This window comes from Ranitomeya variabilis, chromosome 4 (genome assembly GCF_051348905.1).
Source record: "Ranitomeya variabilis isolate aRanVar5 chromosome 4, aRanVar5.hap1, whole genome shotgun sequence".
NCBI lineage: Eukaryota > Metazoa > Chordata > Amphibia > Anura > Dendrobatidae > Ranitomeya > Ranitomeya variabilis.
In genome coordinates this window covers 28,773,911-28,787,864 of record NC_135235.1, presented here as the reverse complement: position 1 = coordinate 28,787,864, position 13,954 = coordinate 28,773,911, and the positions used below count along the sequence as shown (strand labels likewise).

Genomic DNA, 13,954 nt, shown 5'->3' with positions numbered 1-13,954 from the left:
TTATCTTGAAAATGGAGAACCTCTGTCCCACAGACGCTGTCAGTTGAGAGGTTGTAGAACACTCAGAGCTGTCCCCACTTACTTCTATGGCTGTTCCGAAAGTGGCCGAGCAGGCTTACTTAACTATACTTGTAACTCCCACTCCCAGAGTGAAAGGGGAGTGCCGCACATGCACAGCCACCTCTCCACTGACAGCAGCAGTGAGTTGGGGGATCGTGGAACCATGTTCTTGAGAAAGATGCAGGTGTCGAAGGAGGAACACGCATCTATAAGACATCATAGCAAGCATATCCTTTGGCGTTACCATTTAATCAATGTGCTCGACTAACTGCAGGGTCTGTGACCTTATCTCTTCTCTGATGAGCTATAGTTTGAGCTGATCTGGTTATATATCTGCTTAGAAGATCACTCTGGAAAGAAAAGATAAGGATTACAGATCCTGCTGTCAGAGGAGCTTGCTGATGGGTTCACTGGTAACTCATCCTGCAGTCTGCTATGCACGGTGATAGTTTAGATTCTACATCCTCTATATATCTAAATGTCTTCATAAAATCCAATTACAAAAAGCTTTATAGTTTAAAAAAAAATAAAAATACCGTACATGTAATTCAAAGGTATAGGAATGATACTTCTGACTATCATTCCCAATTTTTTTGTGTGTATATATATATATATATATATATATATATATATATATATATATATAATTTTTTTTTTTTTTTACAGCAGAATCATTTGCAGCACCCCCTGCTGATCTCGGAGCTACTACTGAGATCCAAAGTCTGAGAATAAGTTTTCCTGAAGTATGGTTCTTTGATAAAGTGTATATTAGGTAAGACTTCATTAACTGATAGAGCTAATTCAATTTCAGGGATGAAAAAACCCAAAACTGATTGTTACTATCATTTTAAAAGTATTGCCCGTAATTTGAACTGGGCCTCAGGACCAAACGTAGGCCATTGGCTGATCTTGTGTTTTTCATGGTTTTTCTAATTCTGGGAAACCCCTTTAAGCAATGGTGGGTGCATATTGGATTTAGCAAGCAGAAGCCATCAGATATCGTCACACTTTAGAGAGGAAAAACTGCAGCTGTAACCTCCCCATTCCCCTTCATCTTCTACTGGCTGATTTTGTTTCTTTCTGAAATTCTATGAGGATCTGTGCACACAATGTCTTTTCTCCAGGTGGATTCCACGTGAAACGTGCTTGAAAAAGCACTAAAAAAAAAAGTTAAAAAGAATGGATTTTTTTTTCTGCACTGTCAAAACGACTTGCTGTGCACGTGATCTGTTTTTCTTCACTTCTTTCACCCAATTCAGACTTTCAAAGTTGTGAAGTGGCTAATAGAAGTGACCGTCCTCACTTTTGACGAGTTCCGCTTCTACATGGTGATTCACTTTCTACTTTACCCAGAAAAATTGCTGTAACTTGTAAAAGACGATCTATCGTGCTGTAATTTGGACTGTACAAACCTTGGTTCATGAAAAATTGATGTTTTAAACCAGGTGTTGAAAATGTCCACCGTTCACAGGCAAGCCAGTCTGCAGGCGCCGTTCCATTTCGTTCTTGAATGTATTCCGTAGGATGTCAGGGCTCATGGCCTGAATTTCTCACTGTATGCTCTAGTGGCTTGTTACTGTACACCCAACCCTTCAAATGGCTCCAAAGGAAAAATTCCAGCGCGAACATTCTTTTTCTCTGGATCAGGCCCTTTCAAATCAAGAACGATCGTGACTCTGTATGGGTGAACACGACCTTTCTTGGCTGCCCGTTGACATGTGGAATACAACATGCTTGTCTCCTGGGAAAACCTGTGCAATGATTTACGTGGAGTTGCCAGAAGTCGCCGTTTCACATCTTGAATTGTTTTCTCAGAAATTTTTGGACATTGTCAATCAGGCCTATCCAGTAATGTTAGGGATTATTCACCAATGACAGAACATCCGGTTTGGACTTCAGATTTTGACCTCCAAACTTCTTTACAAACTCTTTCGTCCCTCTTTAAGAACTCCATTTTCCATTCAGTTTTCACAATGAACGCGCTCCTCCAAACTGTATCTGTATGTTGTTAACAAATGAAGAAGGAATTCGGCAGAAATGAAGTACAAGCACCGCACGTAATCTACCGACCCGCAGGAAGGCGTGTAACCAGTCTATCTCGTAGTGGTGATGACTGGCAGGGCAGCAAGCCTAAGGGACCACTCGGCACAATGTTTCTGGTCACTGAACAAATTTTTGAATGTCTATAGTAGCTGTAGGCAGAGGGATCGGGACGTTATTTATGCCTCTTATTATTACACATTTTTTACTTAAGAAAAAAAGGGGCTCTAATGGGTAAAGTTTCTCCTTGTGAAGATCACCAGGTCGGCATAGAGAGACACTTAGGCCATGCAATGCTCTCCTGGGAATTTGGCACTAGACCTATTCTTCTCTGAGCAGGCAACTTGCATACGTAAGAAATCTTTACATATGATGACTAACCTTGTGCATTGCTTTGTCCATTGGGGGCCCAGGTGGTGTTGCATTAGTCTAACACCACACCATGAGACAATATGGTGATGGCAATTTCCCAGCGATTGCTCTGTTTATAAATGCATAAGACCCTGTTGTGAAATCTAGTGTATCTAATTTGTTTGTGGGGATTTTTCTGCATAAAGTAATTTTTAATTTTGTAATCTCTCATAGTGAAAATGGCATGGGCTATTTACCTCTGGTGGTTCCTGGCACTATCACTGAATGGAAAGCTGACATGGTCTGTTTTGATTGGTCGAATGGTTTTGGAATGAGCAAGGAGCCGGCCAACTTCACCTCTTTCCAGGAGTTCTTTGTATCTGACTTTCTTCCGTACTCCTTTGTTCGAGGAGAGACTCTGATTGTAAAAGTTGTGATATCCAATTACTTGAACAAGTGTGCCAAGGTGAGGATTTGCCATCTGTTGTGTTTCTTACTCCTCAGGCATGTAGCTAGGGGGACGGGGTTTACAGAACATATGTTCTATCATTTTGGATCCATGGGGTGGAAAAACAAAGTTGAGTTGCTTACACACTATACATCTTTGATTTATGAATTATTGGATTTGTCTGTCTGAGTCATAGGCAATTTTCACTGAGGCAAAGAAGGGTACTACCTTAGCGCCATGTCTACTTACCCAGGCAAGAGTAGAGTGCTTGGTTGGTAGGTGCCCTCCTTGTCATCTACTGGTCATATGGATGAATGATTTGCAGCCACGTCCCAGTCACTTGAAAGCCAGCACTCATTATTTCCATACAATGACAACGTTTTACAATGAAGAACATTTTTTTTATACTATATGTAAAACCAGATAACTCTAGAAAGACAAGACTGCAGCTAGGGGGATTGGTGGGGGAAACGCTAGGTGTTTTAGGGGGTCTCAATAGAAAAGTAGGAAGGTACGAGAGACAATATTGTACAAATGGTCAGATCAGTACTTGTGACCTGGATCCCTGAGTCATGGCTGTGTCTATGGCGTAGTACATAGGATTCTCTCTTCTATGTGTTGCTCTTCACAGAATGAAGCTGTTTTTCGTTCTGTACCACATCATGACTAAGGGTGCTTGGTCACCAGAAAGGCGTTGATAGCGCATTTTATTCTCTGTAATTGCTGATGGTTTTTATCCTCCACTGAACACATTTTTCAAGTGAATAAAGAAAAGGTTTTTTTCACTCTCGTTGAGCTGGATTCCTCATCATTTCTTTGACCATTCTGTATTGCAGACTTTTTTTTTTTTTTTTAGTTATTTTCTCAAAACCTTTTCATTAAAATTCTGACATGTCCCATCTGTGCAGGTCCGTGCAACACTGCAACCTTCCAGCGACTACACAGTAGAAGCATTGGACGAGGACAGCGAGAAATGTGTTTGCTCTGGGCAACGGGCCTCTTACTCCTTTAGTTTGAAAGCCATATCAGTAGGTAAGTTAACGTCAAATCCGGTCATCTAAAATGTATAATCTTCTACTGAATGCTCCATTACGGTCGCCTGATTTCAAGATTACTTAGAAATTCTTATATTAAGATCCATAATAGGGCCAGAAAACAACCTCTTCCTAGAAATGAGCAAAAAGATCGGTATTGCCCTGGCCTAGCTTCCAGTCTGACTGCCAAGGCTGTCCACCCTGCCTGACACCCTTGGTCTGGCATCTTTGGTACCTCTTGCATTTACTAACCCTTCGTATGTCATGCCATCTTGTGCGATGCCACAAATAGTGACCAGTATGGCAGGTCAAGGATGCCAAAATTCACTACCCTGGTCCATTTGCCATCAAGTACCAAACTGGTCACCGGACCAGAGCAGCACAAATCTTTAGGCTTAATTCGAGATGGACAACCATAGTGGACTTCTCTCTGTAAGACACAAGGGAAAGAACTGCCAGAGAACATGTTCCATGATGTGATGGATCCCAACAGTCTTTTTTTTCTTTAATATGGATGGCTATACACTTGAACATAGTTCACTTACTTTTCTCCATTAGATGCTTTCCACTTGTCAAAAAATATTTTTTTTAAAGTTTAATATGTTCATTGATAATTGCACTGTCTACCCAACCTGTAAATGTATATGCTTCAACTTGCTGCAGGAACGGTGTCGGTCACTATAACAGGTGAAACTGTCCATCTTGGCGAAACATGCGAAGGTCCCGCTGACCAAGATGGGGTCTCTTACAAGGATACCATCGTACGATCGATCATTATAGAGGTATTTTGTTTCTAATTAATAGTTTTGCAACTAGGCTTCCTCTTCTCTCCTCTATTCCGAAGCAAAAATGAACATTCCTGGACCCCAGAACAAAATTAGTATTCGAGCCACCACCAGCCATTTAAGATGCTGCTTTCTACTTCTGTGGCTAAACAATGTTTTGGTTTCCTCGAGCCCCAGTGCCTGGTGTTATTGCTGCCCTGTTTCTAGGTGGAAGGATAAAACCTCTTTAATGTTACTAGAAGTTTTTACTGGGTGTGTCCTAGCAAGTTCTCTATCTCTGATTTATAAAGATTCCAACTCAAGGATAAAATTATACTTTTTCCCTCCCATAAAATAATATTTTTGAACATGCCGAAGGTGATGGTTCTACCAGGCCTCGTAACTGACCTCTAGGTCATATACAGGGGGAGATGCTATGCTTTGGGATGTACAGGTTTTTTTTCAATAATTTGAATTAGTATTTTCATGTAAGAATTTGTGCAACTGTCAAGACTCATGCACACTCTTAAAGAGGGGGGGGAAAAAAAAAAAAAAGCCTGTGAGTCCTTCATAAGTAGGCAGGGCCACTTAGGATAGGATGTCAAGAGCGGGCTATAATACATTATGGTCCCTTAGATGGGATGTCCATTTAGAAATGTTATGTCCTTTGAAACTTTCATTTTTTTTTTTTTTTTGTTGTTGTTCATAATACACAAATTTATAGCTTTATTTATTTTTTTTCTTGCTTTATTTAGCCGGAAGGCATTCAGAAAGAAGTAACTAAGAGCTCCCTAGTATGTGTAAATGGTAAGATCATGGCTTCGAATGTAATAAAATAAGAAAATGTTTTAAAAAAGGAAATGACTTGATACGATTTTCACTCTGGCAGAGGCCCATTAGCCATAATGGTAGGACACTTCAGGGATGACCATCAACAGGGGATGTGCGAAAATAAATCAAGGGTTAGGATTGTTGTGGTCAGTGCAGTGTCCTTTTTACCAAATTTATATTACCGTATACATTTTGTGCTCCTTTCTCCACTATATACTGCCTCCTCCTAACTTCCATTAATATGTTACCAGTATATCTGAGCAAAAGAATAAATGAGGGGTTGTGTGTATTTTTTGTTTTTTACAGAAATAGCCCTAGGTTTGTGCAAAGTTGTCTGCTATTGTAGTTCTGCTCCGCTCACTTTTTTAGGGTTGAGCTGCAATAGAAGACAGACAAGACGCCGTTTTTAACGCTTTTTTTTTTTTTTTTATACTCCATTAACCTCCTTAAAGACCCTTTTTAACAGAGCAGATGAGCCCCTGTAGTCACCGCACTTCTAAACTATATTTATTTATTTTTATTTCAGACACAACCGAAGTGATTCCTATCAGCATTTCACCTCCTGAAAATTCTGTAAATGATTCCGTGTCAGCAAAGGTGACCATAATAGGTGAGTACAGAGGAGGTGTATGCAGATATATATTTTACTCACGTCTACATAGCGCCATTAATTCCACAGTGGAATATATATATATATATATATATATATATATATATATATATATATATATATATATATATATATATATATTCTTATTATTATTATTTTTTATTATATATATAATATAATTTTCATATTCTGCGGCCCTTTAGATGATCACTTTCCTCCATATGTATAAACGTAATGATGGCTTAATCTCTTCATCCCTGGGCAAATTTTTTTTTTCTTTTTTTTTTTTTTTTCCCATCTTCATTTTTCCTCCACTTATATCAAGATATATACCGGTATCATATAATTTTTTTTTTTTTTTTTTAATTTTACTATCCACATAGCAGTATGACATATATTGTTGTTTTGTGTCAGGAGTTTTACTTTTGAATGACTTAATTGATTTGATCATGTGATGCACTGTTAGGCCGGTTTCACACGTCAGTGATTCCGGTACGTGAGGTGTCAGTTTTCTCACGTACCGGAGACACTGACACAACTAGACACATTCAAATCAATGTGTCTCTGCACATGTCAGCGTGTTTTCACGGACCGTGTGTCCGTTTGAAAAACACGGAGACATGTCAGTGTTCGTGGGAGCGCACGGATCACACGGACCCATTAAAGTCAATGGGTCCATGTAAAACACGTACCGCACACGGATGTTGTCCGTGTGCCGTGCAGGAGACGGCGCTACAGTAAGCGCTGTCCCCCAGCATGGTGCTGAAGCCGCCATTCATCCGTTCTCTCCAGCAGCGTTCGCTGGGGAGAAAGGATGAAAAATCTTTGTTTGTTTTTTGGGTTTAAAATAAACTTTCGGGCATCCTCCCCTCCCACCACCTGTGCGCCCGGCCGCCGGCATTAAAATACTCACCCGCCTCCCTCGACGCTTGATCTCCACCCCGCAGCTTCTCCTGTATGAGCGGTCACGTGGTGCCGCCCATTAGTGATGAATATGCAGCTCCACCCCTATGGAAGGTGGAGCCGCATATTCATCACTGTAATAAGCGGCACCACGTGACCGCTCATACAGGAGAAGCTGCGGGGCGAAGAGGAAGTGTCGAGGGAGGCGGGTGAGTATTTTAATGCCGGGCGCACAGGGGGTGGGAGGGGGGAGGATGCCCGAAAGGTTATTTTAAACCCAAAAAACAAACAAAAAAAAGTTTTTTCATCCCTTCTCCCCAGCGAACGCTGCTGGAGAGAACGGATGAATGGCGGCTTCAGCACCACACAGGGGGACAGCGCTTACTGTAGCGCTGTCTCTCCTTCACGGTCCGTGTGGTACCCAGTCGGCACACGGCTGCCGCACGTGTGCCACGTGCGCACAGGGACACGGATAACTCCGGTACCAATTTAATACCGGTACCGGAATTTTCTGGACGTGTGGGACAGGCCTTAAGCAGGAAAACAATTGCAAGTGCGTTTGAAATTGCAAAAAAAGTTTTTTACCATGTTTACTATATGAAATACACAACAAAGTAAATACATATATCCATCTATATATCTAAATAGGTATTCACTAGGAAATCTTAATAAGCTACACTAATAGTGACCACGATGGGAATATGCATGTATCAGAAAAATGTAAATTCTACTAATACATAAAGTTAAAAAAAATCGATAATAACATTGTGGGCAGTGATACACAGAAGAATAAGACAGTTCATGACAAATGTATCATAAAAAGAGAAAAACGGCAAGTAAATCAAATCCCCAGGACTTTGACATACGTTTCGCCCTGGGCTTCGTCAGGGAGCAAGATTTTGAAAGCATCCACGCCAAATAAACTGTTCAGAGACCTCAGTGTGAACATAGCCCTAGGTATTGGATGTATGGTCCCTTTAACCTATACTTAGTGTTGTAGTCCTTAGCTTTGTTTATAGGATGATGGTCATTGACCACCATATTGTTTTTGGACATTATACATAATAGAATAGATGGTTATTTTTGCATTTTTACTATGTTATTTCTATTATTCTCTCCACAGGGGACATTTTGGGTCGTGCAATCGTGAACCCAGAGTCATTGATCAATGACCCCACAGGATGTGGTGAACAGAATCTCGCCACTCTCTCGCCAATAGCTTTGGTTCTTGATTACCTGGAGTTAACCGGTCGCCTGACTGCGGAGGCCAGATCCAAAGGCATCCAATATATTGGAAATGGTAATATCTGTGTTTTACAAATAAAGCTCCTCAAGTTTATAGTTTGTTTTCACTGTATCAGCTTGTAATCCCAATGTCTAAGATTTCTTAGTTATTTTTTATCATGGCTTATATGGAGATTTCACCTTGAAGGGAAACTATAGAGAAAACCATAGTTCTCATTTATCTGTAATAATGTCTGACATCACGGCAGCATCTTGTAGGTCACAGGCCAATGTGTGTTTCTACTCCTCTGTCTTTTTTGATGCCTAAATGTTGGCCAAAGCTTATCCCTGGTATCCAAATTTAAGATGGCAGACAGATGCTGGATTATTCTGTTCTACAAAGCAAGATCGCGAGATGAGATATAATAGAAGAATATTGTTATAATGTGAGATTAAGGGTTGATGTGCCTTCAATTGAAGATTAAGTCCATGTTGAATTTCGCCGTTATTTGTGACAGTGATCGAATATGATGCAGTGTAATGCGTCCGATCAATGGTAGATATAGCCATCATTTCATTTATTATTATACATTTATATAGCGCCATTCATTCCTTGGCGCTTTACATGTGAAAAGGGGGCAAGTATGGACAAATACAATTAAACGTGAGCAAAAAAACAAGGCGCACAGGTACATAAGGAGTAATCTGTGACTACTAGAGCGATATCAATTTTTTATTCAATTTAAAGCGTTTTTGTTGGACAGTAAAGGGAATTTTTAAGATTGGCTGAAAAAAAAAAAAAATAGTTTCAAAATGACTGTAGGGTTGAGTGGAAACCATTACTGTGAATGGAATACGCCACCAACGGGATTCCATTCATTAACAAAAAAAACCACTTTGTACTGTATACATTTAATTCCAGATGCTTCGGCATGGAAAGGCTTAGGCTACTGTGCTGTATCATAACGCAAAAAAAGGAATGTCCACAAGTAATGCGCCAGCGTAGGCCAAAATGACTACGGTTCTTCCTCCTTTATTGTAGGTTACAGGAGGCAGCTTCGCTACCGAAATCCAGATGGAAGTTTCAGTGCTTTCCCACACGGACAACCAAGTTCATGGTGAGAGCATAAAACTGAAAATTAAATTCTCCAGCTTGGCAAACAAATGTAATTTTACCTATGGAGTTATTCAGTAAAATACTTTTAGCTAGATCCTGTGAACCATTAGAAGGCAATCATAATGACTTAAATGTAGCAGCCTCACTAACCTCAATATTCACAGCAGCAGCTCACACTTGTATCAAATGTGTTCACCAAACAAACATCCCTGTTTGGCTCCATACACCTTTCTTTTCAGAGCAGACTGCCTTTCTCCAGTCTCAACACAATATCCACTCTACTGAGCTAAGGCTACTTTCACACTAGCGTCGTGCACTGCACGTCGCTATCTGTCGTTTTGCAGAAAAAACGCATCCTGCAAAAGTGCTTGCAGGATGTGTTTTTTCTCTATAGACTATCATTAGCGATGCATTGCGATGCTTTGCCACACGTCGCAACCGTCGTGCTATGGTTGCGTCGGTCCGTCGCCACCAAAAAACGTTGCTTGCAACGTTTTTTGGTGCATCGAGAACGTCTTTTCCGACCGCGCATGTGCGGCCGGAACTCCGCTCCCTCCTCCCCGCACCTCACAATGGGGCAGCGGATGCGTTGAAAAACAGCATCCGCTGCACCCGTTGTGCGGCGCATACAACGCTAGCGTCGTTGCGTCGGCACGTCGCTAGTGTGACAGTAGCCTAACCCAGCTGCTGTTAATAGGATTGTACATCCTGGACAGGATCACAGGATAGACTTTTTCAAGCATTTTGGTTACTCCAAAAACCTGGACTAAAAATCCAGTTGCATTAAATCCTCAGTATTATATTAGTGTATAATGTGTGAGTATATAATGCATGTTTCCCCAAGACACTCAAATGTAGGAGGACGCTACCCTTTATTTTTTTTATTTTTATTTTTTTTCCTTCAGATCAACTTTGCGGTGTAGACTTATGCAGAATGAGCAGTCATCACAATTTTTATATTTTTTATTTTATAGGCTAATAAAGATAGTAGTACAGTAAGGAAATGGATATCGTCAATATGGTCCTCTTCATAGGAGTGTCTAAAAACATAAAGCTGGAAAATTTAGATTAACAGAACAAAAATAGTAACGCTATTTTCCTGAATTTGGCATCCGTTTTATTTTGTCCCTGTTCCCCCTCCGTGTCTGAGACAGGTCTTTTTAGTCAAGTGGGTGTGGCCCTCAACTCTTCTGTCTGAGTGTTTTCTTAGAGACCACACCTAATTTAGCTTAAAAAAAAAAAACTAAAAAACAGGTAGATTTCTATATCAGGAAGAGGCGGCCATATCTCAGGAACAGAGGCGCAGGAACCACTCTGGTTTCAGGACAACAGCAGCATTTAAAAAAAAAAATTACATTTTTGACAAGTGATCAGTAATCTTTAAAGATGCAGATGAGATAAATATTTTGAATATGTAATAGGGGAACATGTAATTTTGGATTGTTACCATCTAAATCCAGTCCTTTCACGTCTGTTTGGTTTCTGTTGTCTTCAGGTTGACTCTTAAGGTTCTGGAAACCATGCTGCGTATTAAGAAGTACTACCCCGTAGAAGACAGAATATTACAGGGAGCCTTGGTGTACCTGGAAAACCTGAGGGACAAGACCACTGGGGGCTTCAAACCACAAGGGACTCTATTTAACAATGCACTGAGGGTAATTTGCTACAGTTCAGTGTGATCTTAGGAGGGAAGGTACGAGCCATAACTGGGTGCAGAAAAATCCGTAACAATGCCCATATTCCAGGGTTGTCCTTCATGAGAACAGTAGTTTCAACTAGCTCAGCACAGGGAGTTTTACTGTATCTTACTTATGTATTTTTTTTCAGGGCGGTGCTGACGACGATGTCGGCTTTACCGCGGCAGTGGCGGCTTTCCTGCTCCAGACCGAATATAGCGCCACTGTAAGTTCCTACATTTTCCCTTGTTTGTGGATCTTTCGTACTTTGACTTTGGTAACACAAGTTCTACAACCCTGGGTCCAAATCCCAAGAGCACTAAACTGCTTTAGGTTTACACTCAAAATCATAGCCAAGTTTCCATAAAATTAGTTCTAATGGCCAAATGCCAGAGATTAGGGAATACGTTAAATTATAAGATTGGAAGGTATAGCATTTTTATGGTCACTGAAGATCTTGACCACAGCATGGTATTATAGATGCGTCCTGGAAGAGTTTGTGATCGTTCCTATTGTTTAAAGCATTATTACCATCTTCATAGATGGATGTTGTCATAGTACTGGTAAATACAAGCAATTTTGTAACTTACTGCTTATTAAAATTTTCAGCCGTTCTTGAGATATTAACACTTTTGTTTACAGTTCGTTGCCTTGGAGACCGACCACTGCTGCTTAACAGCAGAACATGCGCAGTGCTTACAAGATCTCTTACATTGAGCATGTAAGCACTGTTTTGGAAGCTGTCCAGGATCACTGAAGCGCACTGATGTGTCCCCATCTTGTTAGAACGCAGTGTTTACAAATTATGCAGTAGTGGTGGTCGGTCTCCTAGGCAACGAACTTTAAACAAAAGAAAATAAAAATGGTAATATCTTACAATTGGCTGTAAATTTTAATAAGCAGTAAATATAAAAAGTGCTTTTTTTTTTTCAAGCATTTTCTGACAATATCCATCTATTTAGATGGGAATATAACCCTTTAATGATTGTATCACACAGTTAGTAGAGATATTCACACCATGGCCATTAATTTTATTTTTTTTTCTATGAAGCCTACTCTGCTCCGTGAAGCCATGAGTTACCTGGTCACCGCCTCTCAGAAAGAACAAAGTGTCTACAATAAGGCTTTGCTGCTGTATGTCTTCCGGGTGGCTGGGAATGAGGAAAGGAGCGAAGCTTTATTAAACCAGTTGAAAGAAGTGCAGATTGAAGACGGTACGTTGGAAACTGTCACTGAACCATCCATCACCAGGACCTAATCATAGATGACGTTCCTTCCCCTGAGGCTAAAATCTAGGTCCTTGTATCTATAATTTCTTGTTTGGGCGTTTTGGCTCTTACTGGACTCCAGCACCCAGCGCCACCACACTTCCATCCCACACTACCCCTAACTGATGCTCTTGATGCTGGATTCTCTTTTTTTTTTTTTTTTTAATACAATCAGACATATATGAAGTCTAATTCCTCTGGTTCATAATGATTCCAGCATTTTTTCATTTACCAGAAATTTCCATGGTGGAAATAATAAAACAGACTATTGGGAAAAAGAACTTTGTCATATTTTATCAGGGAGTTGTACAACATGGATCCTTGCATCCAAAAGTAGTGTGGCACCTGTCTTCAGGCTGTGTGGTATTGTAGCTCAACTCCAATCAGTTAGAGTTGAGCTTTATTACCAAGCCTGTTTTTATGATCCCGGAAAATCCCTTTTATTGTTTTTACCCATAAGAAACTAAGTGTAGCCGTCATTTTTATTTTAATAAAATTAGTAATACATGTGAAAAAAAGCAACTTTGTAACATATCTTATCATAGGAATCTGCTTCTTTCTCCTCCTAGTCTGATTTTACACTCTCAACTCAGGGGTAAAATCTGTATTCAGTGAAGACAGATTTGTCCATTACTAAAATAGGAGATGACCGTGATTATAGTATTCTACGGTAAGGTCAGGACCAACGAGAGGGCAGCTAGAGGCAAGAGCAGACGTTCTGCTGCAAGTTCTCCTAAAATGACAGTTGCATTGTAACTTTTTTTCATAACAAAGATTTAAACTGTAACTGTTATTTCAAGAGAACTTGCAGTGGAATGTCAGTGTTCCTCTAGCTCCTCCCTAGAATGTCTGTGACCCTCTAGCTCCTCCCCAGAATGTGTGACCCTCTAGCTCCTCCCTAGAATGTCTGTATGACCCATAGCTTCTCCCCAGAATGTCTGTTCCTTTAGCTCCTTCCCAGAATGTCTGTGTTCCTCTATCTCCTCCCCAGAATTTCTATGTTCCTCGAACTCCTTCTCAGAATGTCTGTGTTCCTTTAGCTCCTCCCCAGAATGTCTGTATATTCCTCTAGCCCCTCCCCAGAATCGGTGTAGTCCTGTAGCTCCTTCCCAGAATGTCTGTGTTCCTTTAGCTCCTCCCCAGAATGTCTGTATATTCCTCTAGCCCCTCCCCAGAATCGGTGTAGTCCTGTAGCTCCTCCCCAGAATGTCTGTGTTCCTTTAGCTCCTCCCCAGAATGTCTGTATATTCCTATAGCCCCTCCCCAGAATCGGTGTAGTCCTGTAGCTCCTTCCCAGAATGTCTGTGTTCCTTTAGCTCCTCCCCAGAATGTCTGTATATTCCTCTAGCCCCTCCCCAGAATCTGTGTAGTCCTGTAGCTCCTCCCCAGAATGTCTCTGTTCCTTTAGCTCCTCCCTCCTGTCTCCTCCTCATTGAGGAGCAATTGTCATTTCCTTTTTCAGTAATATGAAAATCTGCCTTCACTGAATACATAATATTTTACCCATGAATCGAGAATGAAAGATCAGTCCAGAAGGAGAAAGAAGCAGATTTCTCTGATCAGATATGTTAGAAAGTTGCTTATTTTAATATGTATTATTGATTTAGGAAAGAGTCACCGTCATTTCA

General features: G+C 40.6%; 1 protein-coding gene across 2 annotated transcripts in view; it reads left to right on the top strand.

Annotated features, from left to right (window-relative positions):
• LOC143769574 (ovostatin-like) overlaps positions 1-13,954 on the top strand; it is a 54,967-nt gene that overhangs the window by 31,465 nt on the left and 9,548 nt on the right. Inside the window, exons 18-28 of one of the 2 annotated variants that reach the window (XM_077258255.1) lie at positions 727-832; positions 2,686-2,917; positions 3,808-3,931; positions 4,597-4,715; positions 5,453-5,504; positions 6,055-6,138; positions 8,165-8,341; positions 9,308-9,383; positions 10,878-11,037; positions 11,210-11,284; positions 12,110-12,272. In XM_077258255.1, coding sequence (XP_077114370.1) covers positions 727-832; positions 2,686-2,917; positions 3,808-3,931; positions 4,597-4,715; positions 5,453-5,504; positions 6,055-6,138; positions 8,165-8,341; positions 9,308-9,383; positions 10,878-11,037; positions 11,210-11,284; positions 12,110-12,272 — 1,368 coding nt within the window. The remainder of the gene's footprint in view (positions 1-726; positions 833-2,685; positions 2,918-3,807; positions 3,932-4,596; positions 4,716-5,452; positions 5,505-6,054; positions 6,139-8,164; positions 8,342-9,307; positions 9,384-10,877; positions 11,038-11,209; positions 11,285-12,109; positions 12,273-13,954) is intronic. The other variant, XM_077258256.1, reaches the window with a different exon arrangement.